Source organism: Populus alba, chromosome 15, assembly GCF_005239225.2.
Source record: "Populus alba chromosome 15, ASM523922v2, whole genome shotgun sequence".
Lineage (NCBI taxonomy): Eukaryota > Viridiplantae > Streptophyta > Magnoliopsida > Malpighiales > Salicaceae > Populus > Populus alba.
The window spans coordinates 5,909,737-5,932,130 of NC_133298.1; the positions used below are offsets into that span (position 1 = coordinate 5,909,737).

General features: G+C 33.5%; 3 protein-coding genes and 1 long non-coding RNA gene across 5 annotated transcripts; 2 read left to right on the top strand and 2 right to left on the bottom strand.

Moving 5' to 3' along the window:
- Positions 1-1,525: 1,525 nt before the first annotated feature.
- Positions 1,526-8,918, top strand: LOC118057121 (uncharacterized). Of its 2 annotated transcripts, XM_035069606.2 has the most exons (11): positions 1,526-1,801; positions 1,902-2,109; positions 2,605-2,687; positions 2,805-2,905; positions 5,400-5,495; positions 5,739-5,792; positions 6,377-6,525; positions 7,103-7,220; positions 7,637-7,724; positions 8,174-8,382; positions 8,478-8,918. In XM_035069606.2, the coding sequence occupies exons 1-10, from the start codon at positions 1,654-1,656 to the stop codon at positions 8,350-8,352; spliced, it is 1,224 nt and encodes a 407-aa protein (XP_034925497.1). In that variant the 5' UTR covers positions 1,526-1,653; the 3' UTR covers positions 8,353-8,382; positions 8,478-8,918. The 2 variants fall into 2 exon arrangements, with proteins under 2 accessions (XP_034925497.1, XP_034925498.1); XM_035069607.2 differs by lacking the exons at positions 7,637-7,724; positions 8,174-8,382; positions 8,478-8,918 and having other exon boundaries at positions 7,103-7,283.
- LOC118057129 (uncharacterized) lies at positions 4,803-10,131 on the bottom strand. Its single transcript, XR_004688911.2, has 3 exons — positions 9,965-10,131; positions 5,716-7,288; positions 4,803-5,485 (listed from the first exon to the last, which is right to left on the bottom strand). It is a non-coding gene; the product is annotated as an uncharacterized lncRNA (long non-coding RNA).
- A 6,616-nt stretch (positions 10,132-16,747) lies between these two features.
- Positions 16,748-17,975, top strand: LOC118057158 (uncharacterized). The gene is made up of 3 exons (XM_035069666.2): positions 16,748-16,815; positions 16,972-17,524; positions 17,651-17,975. The coding sequence occupies exons 1-3, from the start codon at positions 16,748-16,750 to the stop codon at positions 17,810-17,812; spliced, it is 783 nt and encodes a 260-aa protein (XP_034925557.1). The 3' UTR covers positions 17,813-17,975.
- Positions 17,976-19,872: 1,897 nt separating this feature from the next.
- LOC118057124 (uncharacterized protein At4g00950) lies at positions 19,873-21,269 on the bottom strand. Its single transcript, XM_035069611.2, has 2 exons — positions 20,427-21,269; positions 19,873-20,138 (listed from the first exon to the last, which is right to left on the bottom strand). The coding sequence occupies exons 1-2, from the start codon at positions 20,985-20,987 to the stop codon at positions 20,088-20,090; spliced, it is 612 nt and encodes a 203-aa protein (XP_034925502.1). The 5' UTR covers positions 20,988-21,269; the 3' UTR covers positions 19,873-20,087.
- Between the last annotated feature and the right edge of the window lie 1,125 nt (positions 21,270-22,394).

The window sequence follows — 22,394 nt, forward strand, 5'->3', positions numbered from 1 at the left end:
AAAATGAGCTAGGTGGGTTGCCCTGACTTAGCAAGTGTAACAATGTCTAATCTTTTTTCTTAATAAAAAACTAATGATTTATTTTTATAGTTTTTTCTCTAGATGTTTTTAATTTATATTTAAATTAGTATCCGATTTCTCTTTTATTTTATTTGAAGAACCTTTTTATTTTATTTGAAGATCCTATTTTAAATTATAATTATTTTTTTAGTTATGCATTTAAATTTGAAGAGTTTTTTTTATTCATTTATATTTTTTTCTATCTTTTGTATGGAAGAAATTTATTTTTGAAAATAAAAAAAATATTTTTAGATAATATTTTTAATACGTGTAGTCTTACACATGTTATTTATTTATTTATTTTATTCAATCAATTTAATTTATATCTATGTTCTTATTATTATTTGCTTAAATAAAAAAATTATTTTAATAAAAAAATTTAGCGAATACAGTTGAATAATATATCCTGTTTTTCAAGATTAAATATCTTAATATATATGTTTCTCGATTTTTTAAATTTTATTTTAAAATATCATTAATAATTAATTATTTATTTATTTGCACATATATTTTTTGATTTATTTGATTATATGCGTTTATAATTTTTTATTTAAACTTAAATTTTTTTAATTATAAAAATGCATTAAAAAAACCTAAATATATAAAAAATTTTATAAAAATTAAAAATATTTGAGCGGTCATAATTAGTATTATACTGGACGTAGCTACTTGGAATCTTCTTTTTTTTTTCTCCCCACGTTGAGCCGTAACCCAAATTAAATACTCTCTTGTCTGAGCAGAGGCGGATTATTATATCTCCAGCCCCACCAAACCTGTCCACTCTCCAGCTTATCATCCACCTCCCCTCATCAATGGTAAATTACATCTTAGTCCTTGTATTTGTAAGAAACTAATAAGTTAGTCCATCCCACACCTCATCCTTGCGTTATCGTTTATGTCCATGGTTTAGGGATGCCAATGGAATTTTCATGGTCGGTTTTCTTCTATATATATATATATATATATATATATATATATATATATATATATTAATCAAGTTAAATAATTATTAAAAAAGTATAAAATTTAAGTTAAATAATTAAGCTTATTTAATTAGTTGTGATTTTTATCAGGAATAAGTAGGATTGCGTGCAATTTTAAAATTATTTGTGTTAAAAGAAAGTCTCAATTTTTTTTTATATAACTTCTAGTTTTTATCAATTTCTAAATAACTTTCTAAATAATTTTTAGAAATTCATCAAATATATTTATCATGATATTTTGAGATAAAAAAATCTAAAAGTGAAAAAAATGTCAATATTCATTTTGTTAGTTGTCACTTTTAACATTAATCGAAAAGGTCTACAACGGTAAATAAATTGAAGTCAAATCTAATTAAGGCACTAAATCATGATTTATAGAATACAAGGACTAAAAAGTATTTCATTGACATTACAGGGACTAAGATGTAACTCACTCCCAATAAAAACATCCCAACATCACCGAAATCGCAAAACATCTTCTCCTGTGTTTTCTCCTCCTCCATTTTCTGGAACGTTGGAATTTTCTGTCCAAAATTCTGAGAACATCTCCTCTCTGTTTTTGCATTTGTGCAATATTGTAAAGTTTGTATTTGTATAGGAAGCAAACATCATGCCTTTTTGTGAGGTAGCTAAACACCAGGCCAGTTTATATGATGGAGTTGATGCTGCTAGTCTTAGCAGCAGCAGCAACAATAATGGCATCAGAATTTTTTACAGAACTCATGGTCATGGAACCACAAAAGTTCTTCTCATTATAGGTAATAACAATTATAAAAAAAGAAATCTTTTTTCTTCCTATGTTTTGTTTTGAACTGGGTTGTCTGATTGATGAATTGTGGATTGTTTGATGGGGAGCAGGATTTGCTGGGACAAATGATTCGTGGGGTCCACAAATAAAGGCACTTACAGGGAAAGAGAGGTCCAATGATGATGATGGAATGAGAGGCGTTGATCAATCAGATGATAATGGGGAAGATGGCTATGGTGGTAATGGTGTTCAAGTTTGTGCCTTCGATAATCGTGGTATGGGAAGGAGTTCTGTGCCGACCAAAAATTCTGAATATTCGTGAGTCTTCTCACACTAATGTTGTTTAATGGTTAATTTTTTTATGTGGGTTGATTCAAGTTTGATTCTTTTATGATGGGTCATTTGAATTTTGATGCATGGCCCTGTCTTATGATTTCTTTTGGAAGTTTTGGTGTGTTTTTTGATCTGGGTTTTGTGTTTTTATTTGATTTATGATGGTGTTTTGCTTTTTTGAAGTTTGTTGTTGAATCTCCATTTGCTTTACAACTTTCTTTTGACCTTGATTTTTTGTTTGTTTGGTTTTCGAGAAAAAAATAGGGAAGAAATGGAATTTTATAGTTTAATAGTTGTGTAGAATTAGAAAAAGTAGAAGAATTTTGACTTACTCAACTCGGCTTCAATAGTTCTTGATGCTTGTGTTGCTTAGCGATGTAATTGGGTGTGGATAGAAAAAAAAAAAGTAGTTGCCTTGAATTTAGAAGCAAAGGCGTGTGGGTTCCATTGAAGATTATTTTATTTTATTGCTGAGTGCAGAACAAAAATAATGGCAAAAGATGCAATTGCTTTGATGGATCATCTAGGTTGGAGAAAAGCTCATGTATTTGGTCATTCAATGGGTGAGTCCATGATTCCGAGTTTTGAGATTTTGTTTTTGGCATTAAGTAATGTAACTGAAATCAAATGCCTCGCAACAATTTCTTCATAGTTTGGTTGATATGTTATTATTGAAACAGGTGCTATGATAGCTTGCAAGTTAGCAGTAATGGTGCCGGACAGAGTTCTATCTTTGGCATTACTTAATGTAACTGGTGGAGGTTTCGAATGTTTACCAAAGGTATTATATCTTTGTGTTGCTGTTCAGCTGTGTTGTCTTCATGTTCCTATGAACTCTTGAACACTAACTTAGTTCCCTCAAACGCACACAATTCCATTTCTTTTGAATTCTCTTTCTAACATGAATATTTTGATTTTATTAAATTTCATAATTTTATAAACATCAAGTCGAAGGAATTAACATTTGTTTCACTATAGCTTTTGTGTTCTACATACTTGCATCTTTAGAAGGACTTGAAAGCAATTGCCTTTTTTTTTTATGAATGAATTTGAGTAGTGTTTTCTGTTTTTTTTGTCTTTCACATGTGAATCTATTTCAATATTAGGTGATAAGATTTGTGCTTTCCAGAGTTTACTTGATAAAAGTATCTTGCTGGCTTTTGCTCCGTATAATGCTTGCTTCATAAACTCCAAATATTCACCCCGCATCATTTACAAGCATAATTTGACCACGTAAAATCTCCAAGAAGTGCTTGTTATTGTAGTGAATATTTATTTTTTCTAGTATTGATTCATCGTAGAAAATTTCCACCAAGTCCTAGTCTGAGTAGGATATGGTGGCATTGCTACATTAGCTATGTAGGGTCTAGGATTGGTCATTGGTTGTGGTGAACATACTGGGAATTGTAGTTAGGCGATGCAAAACCCTGCTTGTCGGCACTTGTATACCAAGGCAACACAACTATATGGCTTCTATAGTTTGTATTGCCTCATATGAGTTTTTGAGAACCCTAGATTTGTCACGCATCTGAAGCAGTCTAACCTGCTGCTAGATGATCAGGCAAAGGAATTAAAGTAAGAAAGTAGTATGATTGATGATTTTCAGTCCCCAACTTTAGTTGTTTTACAAGCAAAACGAAGTTTCTCATGTGAGAGGGTCTAGAATTGCCTCTCGTCTTTCCTTTTCACCTTTTTGGTTATGTTTTTAGCTATCGTGACTTTCATTATTTTAGGAAAGTGTGAAAGAGTGCACTTCAATTTCTTATGTATCACTGTCAAAGTTTTAGCAAAATAAAAGCCCTGGTATTTATGTTTTAGTTAAAGAAGTTTTGTCGAATGTTTGGTACAAGTTCCCCATTAATTACTATAACTCCAAACATAGGAATCCAGAACTACATAAATTGAAGACCAAGACATTTCCACACTCTAAAATGACAAGTACCTTAGCTTTATATTATACAAGTCAAGTCAAATTCTGTACTACTTGATTCAGATGAGCAAAGACTCCTTGGATGGAGCTTGTCATGGAGGAGAGATACGTGACAGATAATCGAAGACTGTCTTTCTTTCTAAGCCTTAGAGGCATCATTGTGAAATTTTGTTTGGTTCTTGCGCAGGGAGCACAAATTAATAAAATGGTTCCTATTATGATCACCTAAAGCTGCTCAAGATGAAGTCTTTTTCATGGCTTAGTATATTGGAAGAGCTGTGAATTAGGTCAAAGTTAGGTCGGATTTGAACCGCATAACTATATTGAAACTGTTTAGCACTTTAACTTGGTCATTCTACCAACTCTGGACAATATTCAAAGCTTTAGGGAGTCATTTTTGAACATGTCAAATTGTCAATGGTTGATTTTGGACTGCCTGGCTCCGGAACCTCTATGGACCTGCCTTTAGTCAAACCGTGTAATTCACACTGTTTACTTGTTTAGTATTTATGGCAGTCAAAAATTTCCACTTCAATATAAAAACATTGATTGCATATTTGAGGGGGTCAGACATGGCAACTTTTTAAATTATTGCTTGGGTGTGGATTCACTGGCTATTTACATAAACGTTTGTGTGTTTTATGGCAAGACTTCATCATTATTATTTTATTCTTCTGTGCACTAATCACTTCAAAAGTCACAATCCACGGCCTGCAACTTGGCATCACCCCTGCTTTGCTATAGGAGAAAAGGAAAAAAACGACCTAATTTATTTAATATACACATCGTAATGTATTAAGATTGATACAGGATTACTTGCTGACGATAATAAATTACAATCAAGTTAGCAGCTAACTTTTCTTCCCATCCTAACCTAGGTTTGAAGAAGATCCGTTGTTGCTACTGAGCCTCTGGCGAATTAACCAATGATATAACAGCTTTTCTTGGGATTTAGATCATGGAATCAACAAACACTTGTCCTTCTGCTTATAACACCATTCACAACACTGTTTGTTAATATCGGATACTTATTTTATGACAATATATGATAAACCTTTGATGTTCTGATCATCAATTGATAAACTTGTTACTACAATATTGTGAGGACACGGAGAGACTGTGTCTCCTCTAGTTCTATAGATTGTCTGTGAGGTGTGCAAGATGTATAGCATTGTCAGGGATCTCTTATGCTCAAATGTACTGGGGATTTCTCCTAACAGGATGTAATTCACATCTGTTGGTTTTATAAACTCTCAACCTTATTTGAAATCACTGGTCAACAGCCATAAAGTGCATTTTTCTTTTCTGAAGAACCATGAAGTGATGAATTATTTTTATGTTGCAGCTTGACCGTCAAACAATATCTGTTGCTATCCGTTTCTTCAAGGCAAAGACTCCTGAGCAAAGGGCTGCCGTTGACTTGGACACTCACTACACAAAGGTAAATAATCAGGTCCAGACTAGGAATTTGGTAGCTCTAGAAAATTTATATATTGGCCGTTATTGCTACATTAAAAAATAAAAAGAGCTATATCTTCCTTCAAATCAGGAGTGCCTTTAGAAAGATCAAATGGAATGTATGAAGACAATCTTGAAATAGATTCTGTGCTGTTTACTCTCTGATAATTTCTCAAGTCAGTTTTGTGACTGCAAGAACTCACATGATGTTTATTTTGATGTGCAGGAATATCTTGATGAGTATGTTGGGTCTAGCACAAGAAGAGCAATCTTGCATCAAGTAAGAAAAGCATGATGATCTTATGGGAAAGTTAAATCTTAAAATTTGTTCTTACCTTGCATTCACTACTGTAGAGGTTGCTGGTCTTTGCTTCTTCTGAGTGTTTGATTGTCATATTGTTATATAAATGTTACTGACACCATAGAACTAAACAATTACGAATCTCAGATAATATTTGTTCATGTAAGAAAGTTGTCAAACCATCATTCTTTATTTTTCATTAACATTCCTGAATTAAGCCCTAATAAAGCATTTATTATGCAAGATGATCCAGGGGTGCATGCTAACTCCGTAGATGCATTGATCCTATACATACATGTTAGCCTGCTTCTAGCAAGTTTTGTCACCTGCTCGTTATTGCAATGATGTTTCACCTCAAGATGAGATGAGCCTTAGCCACAGACTTTTAATCTTTTAAATGATTTTGTTTTAATATCAAGTCAGCACAAGACCCGCAGCTAATTGTTTGTGATTGTGCTACTTGTTCTGATCATCCATTTATTTAAATTCTGCGCTGCTTGTCCTGACCCTCCATTATTTCACAAGGATGTCTCTAGCTGGACCTTAAAAATTGTTTGTTTCAGGAATACGTCAAAGGTATATCATCAACCGGGATGCAGTCTAGTTATGGTTTTGATGGTCAGGTCAATGCTTGCTGGACACATAAGATGACACGCACAGAAATTGAATTAATCAGATCTGCTGGATTTCTTGTATCAGTCATACATGGCAGGTAATAGTGATCCTCTGAAAGCAGAGCTGCCACTCTTTCTTATTGCTTTGGAATACACTATTTTGCCAAATCATTTATCTAATATTCCTATTACCTACATATTGTGTTTTGAGATGTTTTTTATGCGGGGAAATGAAATATTTAAAGCTACTAACTCATTAGAAATGAGCTTGTAGTTGAAGAAAGAATTATGGGAAATGAATCATTTTTCATGTATTTCATGTCGTTTCAGAATGCATATCTCACCTCTTTGAAGGAAATGCCAAAACTCAAAACCATACACAAGCAGCATACTTGACAATGTTTTAGCGAGTCCTGGAGCTTTTTAGATAACTTATTTTGTACATAGCTAATTCATATAATCCACGGTTAGTGGTCTTAGCCAGTAGATTATTTTGTTTTTTCTTAAATGAGTGGTACCCCCTAGGTGTATACATTAGTAGATTCTTAATATTTACATGTTAGAATAGAAGATGGATAGTTTTTGTCATATATATGTAGTAATGATATTCTAATAACTACATCCTTGAGAACTTGTACCTGCTTATGACTAATTTGAGGTGCTCTGAATGGCTAGGCATGATATCATTGCTCCGATATATTATGCAAGGAGGCTTGCAGAGAAGTTGCAGCCTGTTGCTAGAATGGTTGATCTCCACGGTGGGCATCTAGTGAGTCATGAGAGGACCAAAGAGGTATTCCTCCTATCTTATGTAGAGATATGGAATGACTTCACCATTTCATTACAGCAACAGTGACAGTTCTGCAATAGAGAATTATTATTATTTGAGGTTAACAAATAAAATATGAACATTGATCAGGAAATAGTTTTTATTTTTTTCCGGTGAAACTGGAAATATTATGACATTGCAATGGATTAAGAACAACAGTAGATGCATACATGTTGCTAATGACTCACGAATTTGTTTGAATGCTAAATAACTTTTTATGTGAATTTGGACATACCACGTAAACAAACAAATTAGTCTGTAATATTTCACCACTGTCAGAAATACATCACGAGGGATACTGAGATTGTATTCTGGGGTTTGTTTAATCATGTTTGACTACATATAAAAATCCAAATATTGATTTTCTTAAAAAATTTCAGGTCAATCAAGTTCTTCATGAACTGATTAACGCATCAGAAACAAAGATGAGCCCACATGATTGGAGTAATTTTCCCAGGAAAAGCTCTCGTAAGTATCCACATTCAATTTCTATTTGTGTTAGCCATGGTTGAGATTACCATCATAAGCATGCTGTAGTATATTATTTCCCCTGTTCTTTTCTGTGGATGAGGAAAGAAAAGGGAGATGGTCCGAAGGGCACCTTATAGCCAACTCCTGAATTCCCATTGATTCCTGGCCTGCACCATCCTAACTTCCCTTCTAGTAGGGATGCCTATATCCTCGGCAATGAATTTTCAACTTGCTTTTCATTAAAGCAGTTGAAGATAGCGAATGCATCTAGAAACCTTCGTGATCAGAATCCAGTGATAAGACTTCACTGATAAAGTTCATGGTTTTGTTTTGTGCCTACAGCCTGGTGGAAGAGAGAATGTTTGGTCCTATCCACACAGATACTATGCAACGCATTTCTTTTTAAGATCATTAGCTGATATTTTCTGTTTGTTTGTCTGGTACAGGGTGGTCAGGGAGAGGAGCGTTATTAGGTAAAAACAACACTTGTTCGACAGTTTGCGTAGTTGAAAAGCTGCATCTGAGCATATCATCCGTCTTTGGTCTCTTTATGCTCATGTTTGAGTATATACGAAGGGCTATAAGAAGTCTGCAGCCTGCCAGAGTTGGACCTTCCCTCGCATGAGCTACAGACAATAAACCCCCCTTTTTATCGGTAACTTAACTTGGCTTCTCACTGTCTCTGTTGAAGGCATTCTTCTTCGAAGAGGTAAAACCTAAAAACGGTCTTTTTTCCTGTTCATTTTGCAGGGTTTATTGACTTGTGCCCCCAGCGCTGCGGCTCCATGTGACCATAACATGGGCACTATACGTTCAGAATAAAGAGCAGCAAGGCAAAGATGGCCTTGTTATGACATAAATTAACATTACGAGTGTGATTCAGGAGGCTGTATAGAGAGACCTGAAGCCACCATCAAGGAATATCTCAAGCCCTTGGATCATCTTTCTCGAGCAACAATGGTATTAACAAATTGGCTTGTATCAGCCACTAAAGAGTACGAAAAACAATAGAGGGTGAGCAAAGAACAACATGGAGAAGTCACAAAACAAGTGACGGTCCATTTGGCTTTGCATGCCAATGCCAGCCCCTTGTGAGAAGATTTCCCTTTTTCTTTTTTCCATTTTCCCGTGTGTGCACCATGTTGCAAACAAATTATTTTTTGAGATATATAAAAAGCTTAAATTTGAGTATATCACAGCATGGCTACATAACTAGAAGCGTAAAAGTTGATTAAGTTTGCTAATAAACTTATCCCCATCTCACTTGACAATTATTATATGAGCTCGGTTCACCATGACAGCGTCTGGTTGATGAAGATAGTTGAGATAGAAGAACATCTTCTCCAGAAATTCATTTTAAAACCGTCACAGAGATCAATTGTTTTTATATTTTTGTTTCCGTTTCTCTTATCAAACTTTTTTTCTTTTTTTTATCCCTTCTATACTTTATCTTTCACGCAGTTCATGAGCATCCACATTCACTTGTGAGTGGATTGGATTCAATGGATTCATGGACTCACATGTTTTTCAGAAATTTTCCTTTAACCCAGTTGTAAGGGATGTATATTAAAGCGGAAACAATGGCCAAGGCAAGCCTAAATTTATTTGACAAGTAACTACCACCATCTCAATTCTACATTTAACAAAGGTATCATGATAAGGCGCTAGCTAATTCAAAGAGCTGGGGAGCAATGCTCCATTAAACAAAAAAAAAAAAATCAAACACAGAGCAATGCTCCATTCCAGACACAAGTAAACACATGGAAAATGCAAGCCAAGCAAGGCAGACATGGAAACTATACAGAGAAGAAGAGAGTCCTAAACAATGAAGATCATGCCCTAAAGGGTAAAGATTTCAAGAAGATTACGAGTCATTTGATCACATAGTGCGAACATGGAATGGATTGATGGGTTTGACTAATGGGTCATAATTCTTCTTATAACATTTCTCTTGTCTATACTTGAAGAAAGGGAGGCAACTAAATTAGCAAACAAGATTAGGATTCAAGCCAAGCGATCATATGCATTGAAGACTCTTCTTACCAATAAACTTCAAATCAAGACTAGCCTACCATCATACCATGAAATGCTAAACCATGTCTACCTAAGCTTCATGCCAAGTTCATGTCCCTTTATCCCCTCAATACAAAAACAAAAAAGAGGAAATTCTTGCCCATAGTTATAGAATTATTATAAGAAAACGAACACAAATTAGAGAAAGAGTGTGTGTTAATTACCTTTTGAAAGAGAAAAAAGAACTTGGTGGCTGGAAGTTGTTTCTGAATCCTGAAATGAAGATGGATCTTGTGTCCATTTCTCTGGGTTCAGAAGTAGAGCTTGGAAGAAGGAAGGAAAGCAAATAGTAAAGGCCAGACAAAATATTATGCAGTAAAAGAGAAAATATTCTTTTTGTGTGTGAAGTAATATACCATATGATAAGCTTACAAAGGCAGAGATGGACCAGCCTTACCAAATATTCTGCTGGAATATACTCATATGCCCTTTTCATAATTTCACCTTAACAAGTTTATTCAATTTTATGATAAAATTAGACTCCTTAGGGATCAATTCAAAACTTGACTCGAGAGGTCAATAAAATACTCTTATCTTATTTATATGTTTTTTAATCATTACATTAATTGTTTGATTTAAAAATGAGTCAAATTTAGAATTTTAAAAATATAAAAATAATGAGCATATATATGCAAATTTTTTTTATAGCAATTTTTGTAGCCATACAAGGCATTCTCTCTCCTCTATTCTCTCACCACTCAACTACTAAAAATAAAAATGCAAATCAAAACTATAAGAGGTATAGCTTAATTGTTCAAACTCTAAGTTTGTTTCTTAAAAATTATCTATTTGAATTCTACAAATCTCAAGGTTATTGAAAATTTATATCATCGTTAATTTTAGGATCCGTGAGATTAGTCGAGAAGCACACAAGTTAGATAGGACATCAACGTTAATCTAAAAAAAAGCAAATAAAACAAAATGTTATTATTTCTATAAAAAAAAATTAAAAAGTTAACACAAACTATAGCAACCAAAAAAAACCTTAAAACTAATCTAAAACTTCTAAAATACCAACAAATTAAAACCCTAGAACCAAAATAAAACTTCAAAAATATTATCTAATAAAATATTTAAATTTTCATTAAAGGGTGGTTTAGAACATCCCTAAAGGACCTAAACACATTAAAACCCTTTTACCCAACAATTAATTACACTCAACCATCAACCTCAAGTGATTAAGTTGATGGTCAGGATGTTTGCTCCATTTTTTGACTTTTTAAGTTCAAATCTTGAAGTTAGTATCTATAGAAATAGTATTAAAAAAATTTAAAACCCAAGGGTTGATAGGAGAGATGTAATATTAAAACCATTTAGAGAGGAATTTAATCTAGGTTGATTTACAAATAAATCCAAAAATATCTTTATCATATATATATATAGATATATAAAACATACCCAAATATTTTAATTACATAGTTTGTATAAGGCAGTGCTGTGTTTCTTCAAAAAAAATATTTTTTAAAAAAATTCAATTTAATTCTAATTTTAAATATGTTTTCATATCATTCTCCTGAAAAACAAAAATATTACATTACTTGAAATTATATTAATATTCATCTTAGAAAATGATTTAATTTTTTTTTCATTGAGAATATTTTTATCATAAAATTAAAATGAAAAGGAAAAGAAAAGAAAATTACATGGTACGAATTCCAAAGTCTTAACGCGGTCTCCCCCTCTTTTGGTTAGGACATAAAACGACAACGTTGACTAACTCTGCTGGACATAAAATTCCAGTTTCTTCCCGTTGTGAAAAGACGGGGGTGTTGAAGAGAGAGTGATTGCAAAAAGAAGTAATGGCTGCTGCTGCTTTGGATACCCAATGGGATTTCAGCTGTTATTTTCTCTCTCTCTTTTCTCTTTCTCTTTAGTTACCATAACCTTTTGAGTTTCACTAAATTCTTGTTCTGTGTTTATAGTTCCTTGGAATTCTTTTTGGTTTCTCTATCTCAATACATCTAAGTCATACTTATACTTGCAATATCTTGTGTATAGTCATGCTTTTCATTAATTTTTTGTTACTTATGCATTCATTGACTTGAGAATTGATTAGGGTTTTTTTCATATTTCATGTTAATTATGTAAAGTAAATAAAGTCTGAATCTTTGGTGCTGTATTTTGTATATGAGTAGTGTTGAATGACATGGTCTGTGAAGTGATTCTTTCTTGTTTGTGGGTTTTTTTCAAAATTCATTTATAGAGCAGAACTGCCATCAAAACTGTGAAAAACTTGTGATTTATAGTTATCAGTTTTGAGTTTTACCATTGGTGCTCAAAGTAGGTCAATTTTCTGTTGCTTGAAGTAATTTTGGTGTCATATATTTAGCTACATGGAGGGAAACTTGTTTTGAAACCAAAGGAAGAATGTGGAAGCAGATAAAGTTTTTTTTCCTGTCAATGAGTCTCTCTAATTTTGAAGCGTGTGGATTCCATTATGATAACAATTTTTTAGAAATCAGGAGCAAAAAAATGCAGCATTTTGACAATGATTGATAAGTTATTTAAGTTTTAATAGCACATGGCTAATGCGCTATTGCATTTTCATAATTCTGCAAAATTTCCAAAATCTATATTGTGGTTTGTAAATCTTTGATGTTTAAGAATAAATGACTTAAACATGTTTGAAGAATGAGAGCAAACAATACTAGGATACTGAGAATATCAGGTAATGGCTATACTTTTGATGAATGAATTCATATAGGAAATAATCTCCAAGGAAATATGATGAATTCTCGTGTAAACTGTTTTGTTATCGTGTCGTACTAAATTATTCTATTCAAGTGGCACCAGTGGTCATAAGTGGTTCATTTACATTTGAAAATTTCTTTATAAGATACTGTTTGATGTTCTAAAATAAATTGTCTTCTGCAGTGACTTCGAAGTAGATTGTGGGTCCGAGGAGAATGCTTCTATAATCTATGCAGCATTAGCTGTCGATAAGGAGGTGAAGATACTGTTTGATGTTCTAGAATAAGTTGCATTCTTTCATCTCTGCATTGATTTTTGTTTAGTTAGATCCTTATTTTGCTCTTTTCCCATTGCAGTTGCAGCCTGATAAAGTGAAGAGGCTGATGTCAGTCTCTGATGGGAAGTTGTCGGTGTAAGTTTGTTTCCATGATGATGGTTGGCATTTATCCTTATTTGCTTTCAGATTATTGTTTGAATCTATTGGATTTGCTAGGATGGCAAGAATGAAATGCTTTCAGAATTTTGTGATACTTTGGGCATTTACTGATTTTAACCTTTGCTTTTAATTATGTGCAAGATAATTAAGGTTTATTCATTTTTTTCTTATATGAACTTGGAGCTTCCGAAACTTGTTTCCTTGCCAATTAAAAGAATTTCACTGTATACTGCCAATTGATAAATAAGTTTTTTTTTTTCCTAATCAAGATCGCACTTTGGAGTAAAATTGCTTCATGTTGGCAATCCAATATCTCTTTGAAGTGGAATTTATCAGATTTAACTACTTCACTCAGCTCTTTAGGCATAACAGTCATGTGATTCTGTGTTGCGCGCGCACATATTATAGCAGTTGTGTATTATGTATTTCACTCTCTCTTCCTTGGCAACTGGTGATGGAGCAGGCAATTGTCCAGTTTGTTGCTTTGAAGATGCAATTAAACATCGAGTAACTTTGGTAAAAACCGAATTTCATTTGCTTGAATCATGGAGACAAATGAACTGTCCTCATGAACCAATCTGCTATATATTTTTGGATGCTCTATACCTTGCTGCCAAGCTAACCCCACCACTTTTTTCGTTGCAACTGGTCCATAATAGCTGTAGCAATACAACAATATCCTCTTCACTATATATATTTTTTGAAGCAATAAAACTACACCATAATTCTTTCTTCAAACATTTCCTTAAATTAGCTATCCTTTTCTATTCATACCTTTTGTTTACTTGGTGTCTCTGAAGTATTGATGTACTGTATGCCTTTCTCTTCTTGTATGAAATTGCCTAGTACCTTGTAGTTTGATAGCCCTTCACCTTACAACCATTTGTTTTTTCTTGTGATAATAGGCACTTCGAAGCAGTTGAGGCGCGATTTCTCCGAGCATCATTTTCTGCTTTTGTCGACATCCTTACACTCTCAACAAAAACAATTGAGGAATTTGGAAAGGGAATGGCATCGTGAAATGAGATAGTATTCACAAACATTTGTAGAATGTTCTTGTAAACTTAATCCATATGCAGGATCTTGAAAATCCTTGGGTTTGAGCTGTTATTTGAGCATGGCAGATATTATTTTGCTTTTGCCTTAATATGCACGAGGCATGGTGCAAAAGAAGAATTTAAAGCAATTGAATCAAAGTGCTTGTTGGAGACAAACAATAACGGGCTCCAAACTTCCTTCTTTAAACAATGTTCCTCCTCCCTTGCTGGCCACCCACCTAGCAATCATCAGATGTTTTCTGTACCATTGTGTTTAGGCATCATTGTACGATTCATACAACATGATAGAAGCATTCCAATTTTAACCATTGCTGGCCATGCCTAAACCGTGAGATATTTTCATTTTTGTCCAAAAAGACATGGCCAGGCTCCCATGCTAACACAAAGCCAGAACCTGATAAGCTCAAGGAGGATAGTTGATTCTGCAAAAAAATAATTTGCCTAATCTCGAAACATTGTTATTTCTGTACCATCTACAAAATATATTATCTTGATTCTTAACAAAATGGATGTTTGGTGTTGTGGTAGTTTTTACAGTTTTTCAAATATTATTTTTAAAAATATAAAAAATTGTAGCTTTTTCTTAACCCATGTTTCAAGAGAGAGTTTTGAATGGGATTCATGCAATGCAAATTATGGTGTATCTTGATTATCTAAACACTTTCAATAGCAAAACAGTTTTAATCATACCACATTACATTCAATATGAAATTCTTGTAATCTATGGTGTGTTTTAATTAACTAGACACTTTTAAAACTATGATTGAAGTAAAACACAATTTCAATCACTCCGTATTATACTCGAAACATAACCAAAGTTTAGAGTCTTATGCAATAACAATTGATTATAAATATAATTTTTGAAACTCCATCGCAGATTCTTACAATTTTTCAATGAGACTGTATAAAATCAAATGGATGAACTTGATATAATTAGCCATGCAGGCAAAATGGAGAGCATGAGTTCCACTTTATTGATAAAAGAGTGGCGTTTCTGCTGTCTTCTTATCCACACGAACGTGACCTTAATGCCACTCATTGCAGTTTGGTCATTCACTTTATGAACCCAGAGCAGTCAAGGGCTCAAGGCTATGCAATCTCATTATGCTAATGAAGTGTAGGGCATTGATCTAAACTCCATGGAAGGTACAACGGATCTTGACACGGCAGATCCTAGCCCTTGATCCCTTTTCAGATAGGGTTTCGATTTCCCACACATCACTCATCAGTGGGATCTGTGTATTATTTGCATGCAGATCTCTGCCGTGATTCATAGCAATCCGGCGACCCAAAAAGAAGGTGAAATGACTGCCCATTGTAGCCGAGTCTCGTGTGGGCAAAACACAATGATTTTTCTTCGTAAACGAAAGCAAAATCAAGAAACCCTAGCCGGGGCAAGCCCAGGTGTGGCTAGCTGTAAGGTCTCCTGGGTTCAGCCAGCCCTCTACAGGCACTCCGTTCTGACAAAGGTGGCTTAGGAAGCCCAAAGAGATAGGTACAGATGAAAGTAACGGCTTGGGCCACTACTGGCAGTGACGGCTGAGACCATAATTAGCAGTCAATAATCACCAAATCCCAGAAGAATCGAAGAGAAGATGATAATGATGAAAATCTTAACAGTGAATTCATGATCCTTCAATCTCGTTAATCTCCATGTAACTTCCTTTCATTAATTAATTGATTCCTTCTGCTATCATTATCATCTACTGTTTTTTTATCCATGCCATGCATAATCTTACCTTGAGAATGTTAAAAAAGAAGGGAAAAAATAAATCTTTTTTTTTTTTTTTTGAGTAATACTAATTATTTTTCTATAACCATTATCCTTAGAATTATAATCATGAACAATTGATACATTTAGACCGTAGATAATAAACCCAATATCCAATCTAAATCTCTAGTGACAGATTGAGTGGGTTAACCTTTGTTAACGCCTATTAATTATCAAAATCACAGTTTTTATTTTTTTCAAGAAATCAAAATGATGCAATACAAATTTTTCTAATTTTTTCCCTATATATACCCATCTTCCAAAAGATTACAATCATGAACAATTCATCTAATTAAACCACAGATAATAAACTTGGTCAAGATCATGGAATAGGTAAGTTGACATTGGCATGTTGTTTTAATTATTATTTTTAAAAAAGTTAAAATAATATTTTTTTTATATAAAAAAATTTAAATTGAATTTTGATTGATTATAAGTTGACATGCCAGATCGGTCAAGTTAATTTTAGCTAATTTTTTTACACTCAACTCAAAAATTAAAGGCAAGTCAATCAGGTTTGAAATTAACTCGCTAGACCGGATCATGTTTAATAACTACACTATAAACATTAGGTTAGATGAAATTAATAAATTATCGTGGGGCTAATATTATAAGAAATACATATTTTTGGGCTGGTATTGTGCATGCATGCATGCATGAATGAATGAGAATGTACTGGGGCATGATAGCCATGGCACGTAATAGATTAAATGATTCTTAAGAAAGTCATTAAATAGAGATAGATCATGCAGCCCCCAATAGTGATTATTGGTAATTGTTCATCATTAACTTCATTCTACTGGATTTGTAACTCTCATGGACGTGGTGCGCTTAATTAATTGTTTCAATTAATGTTAATCACTTCTCTAATCTCCACCATAATTTATAACCCTCTGATCCTTGAACTGTTCTCCCATGCATTAACCCCTCCCCCATTATTCCTTTTCTCAATAAATTCAACAAGGCAACAACACTCCTTGTTCCATTAACAATGGAGAATCCACCTGACTTCGATATTGTCTGGGATCTTGGTGTTGATGATCAAGACACCTTCCAAAAGTAAGATTCTCTCCCCTTTCTTGTCGAAAATGTACTTCACTATATAATTAATTTAATTTATGCTGCCTTCTTGTTTAAAATCTCAGGCTCTTCCTCTTATCACTTCTGATCATGATCCTTAATCATTCTTCTTGTGTTTTGTTTATCTGTTCACAGAATTTCAGAACTCCCCTCCTTCGAAAGCCTTTTTGATCCGTCGATTTTGCTACCCTTGGTGCCCTGTGACGAGAACATCAATCAGTTCAAACACCTTGAAGATATCAGTAGTGATGATATTTTTTCTGAAAGTAATCTTGAGTCTTGGTATAATCAAGAAAATGCCTACATCGACACAAAGCCAGTGCTAAACCCTGGCATCCATGCTTCAATATTTGGGCAAAATCTTGACAACAATGTCATCAAGGGTGATCATCACCTGAAAGGATTCTCCATGTTTTTGGTCCAAAGCGATTGTGCTAGCTCTTCAAGCATGAAGGAGGAGGAGGAGGAGGAGGAGGAGGAGGAAAGCAGGAAGATGAGCGGGAGGAAGAGGTCGGTTGCTCTGGAGTTGGAAGAAATCCAAAAGCATTTCAACATGCCAATCACTCAAGCGGCCAGAGAAATGAAGGTGGGACTAACTGTGCTGAAAAAAAGATGCAGAGAACTTAAGATTATGAGGTGGCCTCATAGGAAGATCAAGAGCTTGAATTCTCTTATCAACAATGTCAAGGTACGTGCATGGTTAATTCTTGCACACAGGCGCTTCCTCTAATCAATAAATCTCCATTAAATTCTGTATCATTTTCAAAGTTTTTCTCTTAGAGGATTCAGTGTGAGCTTGTTTGGTGTGATGAAGGAAATGGGGCTGGGCGAACACGACACAATCATGCTGGAGGAGCACAAAAGGCTTATTGAAAAACTGCCGGACTTGGAGCTCACCGAAAGAACAAAGAAGCTCAGGCAGGCTTGTTTCAAGGCCAATTACAAGAAGAGAAGGCTCTCGGCAGCGTATCCTTGACTTCCTTTGTTTTAGGGCTAATTTCTAATTCCTTCTTCTTCTTGGTCGGCACTTTTACTGTGTTTTAGGGCTAGCTACGGTGTTCTTCGTGTTTATCTTGCCTCTGAGAAAAGTGAAATGGCACTGATGAAGTTCTTTTGTCGTACAAATGTTCTGTTTTAATGTAATCACACTCATTGTTTGGAATACTCTTGTCCGAATTCATAAAATCTCATGCTTCAAACAACCTTGAATGTCAAAAATTGACAAATCGGCCAACCACTCCTGTTATTATACTAAATAGAAAAAATTAATGTTAATTTTTTTTTTAATATTTATCTAGCATCTTTTGCGTAGATAATGAGAGAAATATAAGAAATAATTGAATTCTATTTTTTATGAATTCAATTTATACATTAATTAAACCCGAATTCAGCATTATAATTAAATAGAGTTTAGAACTTATTTATTTTTTGTATTTTAAAAAAATGTTTTTTGAAAAAATTATTTTTTTTTTATGTTTTTATATTATTCTGATGCACTATATTAAAAATAATTTTTAAAAAATAAAAAAAATATTATTTTAATATATTTTAAATAAAAAATATTTTAAAAATTAATTTTAGTCATATTCTAAAAGAGTAAAAGGAAAAGCTAAGTTTCTTTGAAATGAAAAATTAGTCAAAGATTTTACAGCACATAGTTTTTCATGAGCACTTGAATCAAGGTATTGTGAAAGTGACGTGTCAACAAACTCTGTGTGAAGTTTTCTATCCTAGCTCTAAATTTTAAATAAATCCTTCGGCTTATTTATTTTGCACCCAAAATAATAATAATAAGAACAACTTATTTAATCAATTTAGCTTAATTTCCATAGTACTGTCCTCATCGTTCTGCCCCTGCAATATGATTAATAGTAGAATTTAATTAATAGTGCTGTAATATATAGTAATTTAACTCGAACTTAAATATAATTATAGTCTGATCTTATGGTAAAAATAAATAATAATAAAAAATTGCTAGCCCGGTCTATTGACTGACCAAAATTGCCATGTCCCTTTATTAAATGAGCTAGGGTCAACAATATTACCATGCTGAAGACTGGGGCTGCCGCTTCTATTTTCAACATGTTATTTCAGTCTATTTTGTCAATGTTTTTTTTATTTCAATGACCCTACATCTAGGCTCTAGATTTGATTGTTTTTTATATCTATTTTCTTGTGTATCATTAAATCATTTTGTTTGCTTCAATTTTTTTTTTCTTTAGATATAAATTGTTGGACCATATTTTGTTTATGCAAGAAAAATTAAAAAAAAAAAAAAAAAGAAACTTAAGCACAAACATGGATATAATAATGTCTTTAGCGACCTTGTTGATTTGAGTAATGTAATTATGATAATAATAAAAAAAAAATATAATAAAGGTCGAAAACTAAACTTAATATTTTTAAAAAAATTAAAATGATATTTTGTTTTAAGAATATCAAAACGACAACATATTTGATTAACTCATGTTTCATGATTCAACTCATGACTTGGTTCATAGACTCACGGGATATAATAACTTTATTTTTTAAAAACTATATTTTATTTAATTATATTATAATAAAATTTTTTAAAAAAGTTGAAAGATAAATTAGAGAGAGAAATATTGAAGAAAAAAAAAAAGTGAGGTCTAACTTTGACCTTTAAAAATAAAGCTAGTCGTTGAGGGCTTCATAGCCTAGACTTGCTTGATTGGGCTATGTTTGTTTTTTTAAGGGATAGACCATCTTTTTTTATAAATAAATAAAAGCAGGTGATATGTTGTTTGTGTTATGGTTTGCCTAACAAATTCAACTGTTTTAAATTAAAAATATATTAAAATAATTTTTTTTTAACTTTTTAACATCAAAAGTATTAAAAAATCACTTTTTTAAAATCATTCTTCCACTACAAAAAAAAAAAAAAAAAAATCCTCGCGTGACCCTCCAATTTAATTCGTGATAGAAGAGTGTTCAAGTGGGCTTAAGACAAATCAAAGGACGGTACTCACATTTGATGTGTAATAATCAAGTTAATTAAGTTGAGGAAACAAGTCATAATCAAATGATAGTAACAAGCGTTACATTATTGGTTTTGATATCTTTCTATACACAAATAATTCAACGGCCCAGAAGAAAATTAGATCTACCACATGGAAATTAAGAGGTAGCAGTGACTTGATTGCACAATTAATAATTCATCAAGGAGAAATTGAACTTTGCTACTGACAAGGCGTGCTCTTCTTCTTTTCTCAGTTTCCTATCTTCTTTGTCTACCTTCGTGTCCATGGGACCGCATGCTTGAAGCTTTCATAGATGTCTGTCTGCATTTACGTACATTATAGCATCAGAAAGCAAGCTCCATGGCTTTATTTGCCAGAAAGATCCTGGCTACTCCTCCAATTCCCAAAAACAAAGGATAAAGCAAAAACATGGAAATTCAGAAAATCTAAAGAGTACTGATGTGAATTCTAACAAAAGTTATATTACTTCTGCACATATTAATTACGCATCCATGTGTATGTGTGATCATATTTAGCAGCAATATCCAGTTGGTGTCTGAAAAAGGACAAAATCATTGAACTTTTAGGTGGTTGGGTATGTATACTTACCCAAAAATGTGATCTTGTATGAGAAAGCCCCAGGAAACTTGATCTTCTTCTAATTCTTGTGATCTTCACTCTAACAGCTTCACCTCCATGATTAACACCGATATCTCCATGGCTAGGAGCAGCAACTTCTTTATTGTTTTTCCTGAAGAACCCCCACCTACCAGACCCAAATATAACCCTCTCTTTGCTGTTCACCTCCCCGCAGCCCAAATTCTCTAGGGTTCTAAATGAACTTCCCTTTCCAAGAGATAAGGAGCGAGCAGGCACGTAAGGTCCATCGAAGACAGTTGTTGGAGAAGGCATGTTGCTAACCTTGGCCTCGTTTAACAACCTTGGTGGCAGTTCCAAGCACCTGGCAAACTTGGGCTTGGATTGAGCGGCGCAAGAAGGTCTGGGCTTGCCTGGTGCTTCCTCCCACTTGAACGGAACTGAGGCTAGTGTATGGATTGGCGGCGTTAACATCCCTGCAGGCGACTCATGTTGCTTGCCTGAAAGTGAAAACAAGGAGAGTTTTGGTGTAGGACTCGGATCATAACCTAGCTGATCATCACCAGACCCCATCTCAGTACCAGCTGTTTCTTTTATGTAAATATCTATGGATGCAAAGTAAATTTCTCTAAGAAATAAGACCAGCCCAGATCATAATTTTATAGCTGGAAAAATGGTTTTTTTGTTTTTTTGGGGTTCGGTAAAAGCAAGATGTACGGGGGAGCTGGTGGTGTGGTGGGTGGTGGTGGTGGTGGTGGTGACTGACTGAATAATGTGAATGGTGAGAGTCACAGCTATCAAACGCTCCTGCTGCTGCTGGCGCTTCTACTACTTCACGAGATAATGGCTAGTGTCATTTTTCTCACATTGGTGGGCAAGGTTGTGGGTCCCAGCTGCTATAGAAATCTAGGGCTTTAATTGGATTATTGTAACGACCATTAACGTCATTTGTCAATTTTGTTTCCTTCTGAAAAGTCATCATGCAAATTTGTGTTCAATATGGTGAAATAAAGTGTGAAAGAGAATGGTGTGGACGGTTACACTTTGGTCATGTAGCTACCATGCCCTCTGGCCTCTTCACATAAAGATAAAACCTTACTTTTAACTTGTAAATTAAAAACATATTAAAATTATATATTTTTCAGATTTTTATTTCATTATCAGAAAATTAACGAAAACCAATAGAATTACCTACAAAAATAATTCTGCCTCTAATTTTATTGATATATACAAATAATCCATTTCCGTCGGTAATATAATTAGTATACACAGATGAAATACTTATGTAGGTATATACCATACCGATGATATTGCTAATAGACTATATAGTTTTTTGAAAAGTTGCAACGATGTGATGACATTGATTTTTTCCAGATGATTTTACCAATGGAATGATCAAGGGATTCAAACCGTCGGTGTTCCGTTTGTGTTTTGTTTTTTTTATTTCCAACAAAAATAGCGATGGAACGAAAAATTACTAACGATCAATATTCTGATAGACGGATTCCATTGTTGATGCCATCAATAAAAATGTTATAGATGAATTAAGTGCCTTAAAATGAAGGAATGAATCCATCATTAAAGCTGTTTAATGGTGTAGTGTTTAAGAAATAATGCTATGATTTAAGGAATGTTCTTTTTTTTTTATTGACAAAATTGAATTCAATGGTGTCTGTTCTTTCGTCTGGATATCTACAACTTCATTAAAAATACAGAATTTTATTTGGTTGGCGGTTCAAGGCATAATCTGTACCAACAGAGCTTTCTGCAGTATGCTCTTTGTATATATATAATTGATATAGAAAAAACAGAGAGCTTCTGCAGATTCATTGCTCATTTTCATGGAGATATGGACTCAGTTTATGACATGGTGGGGCATTTCTAATTAAATTTTAGAAATTTTCAAAAGAAAATATGGCAACTCACAGCTTTTGGCATCAGTATTTGGCTAACTCGAAATGACTCAGTTTTTAATTAATG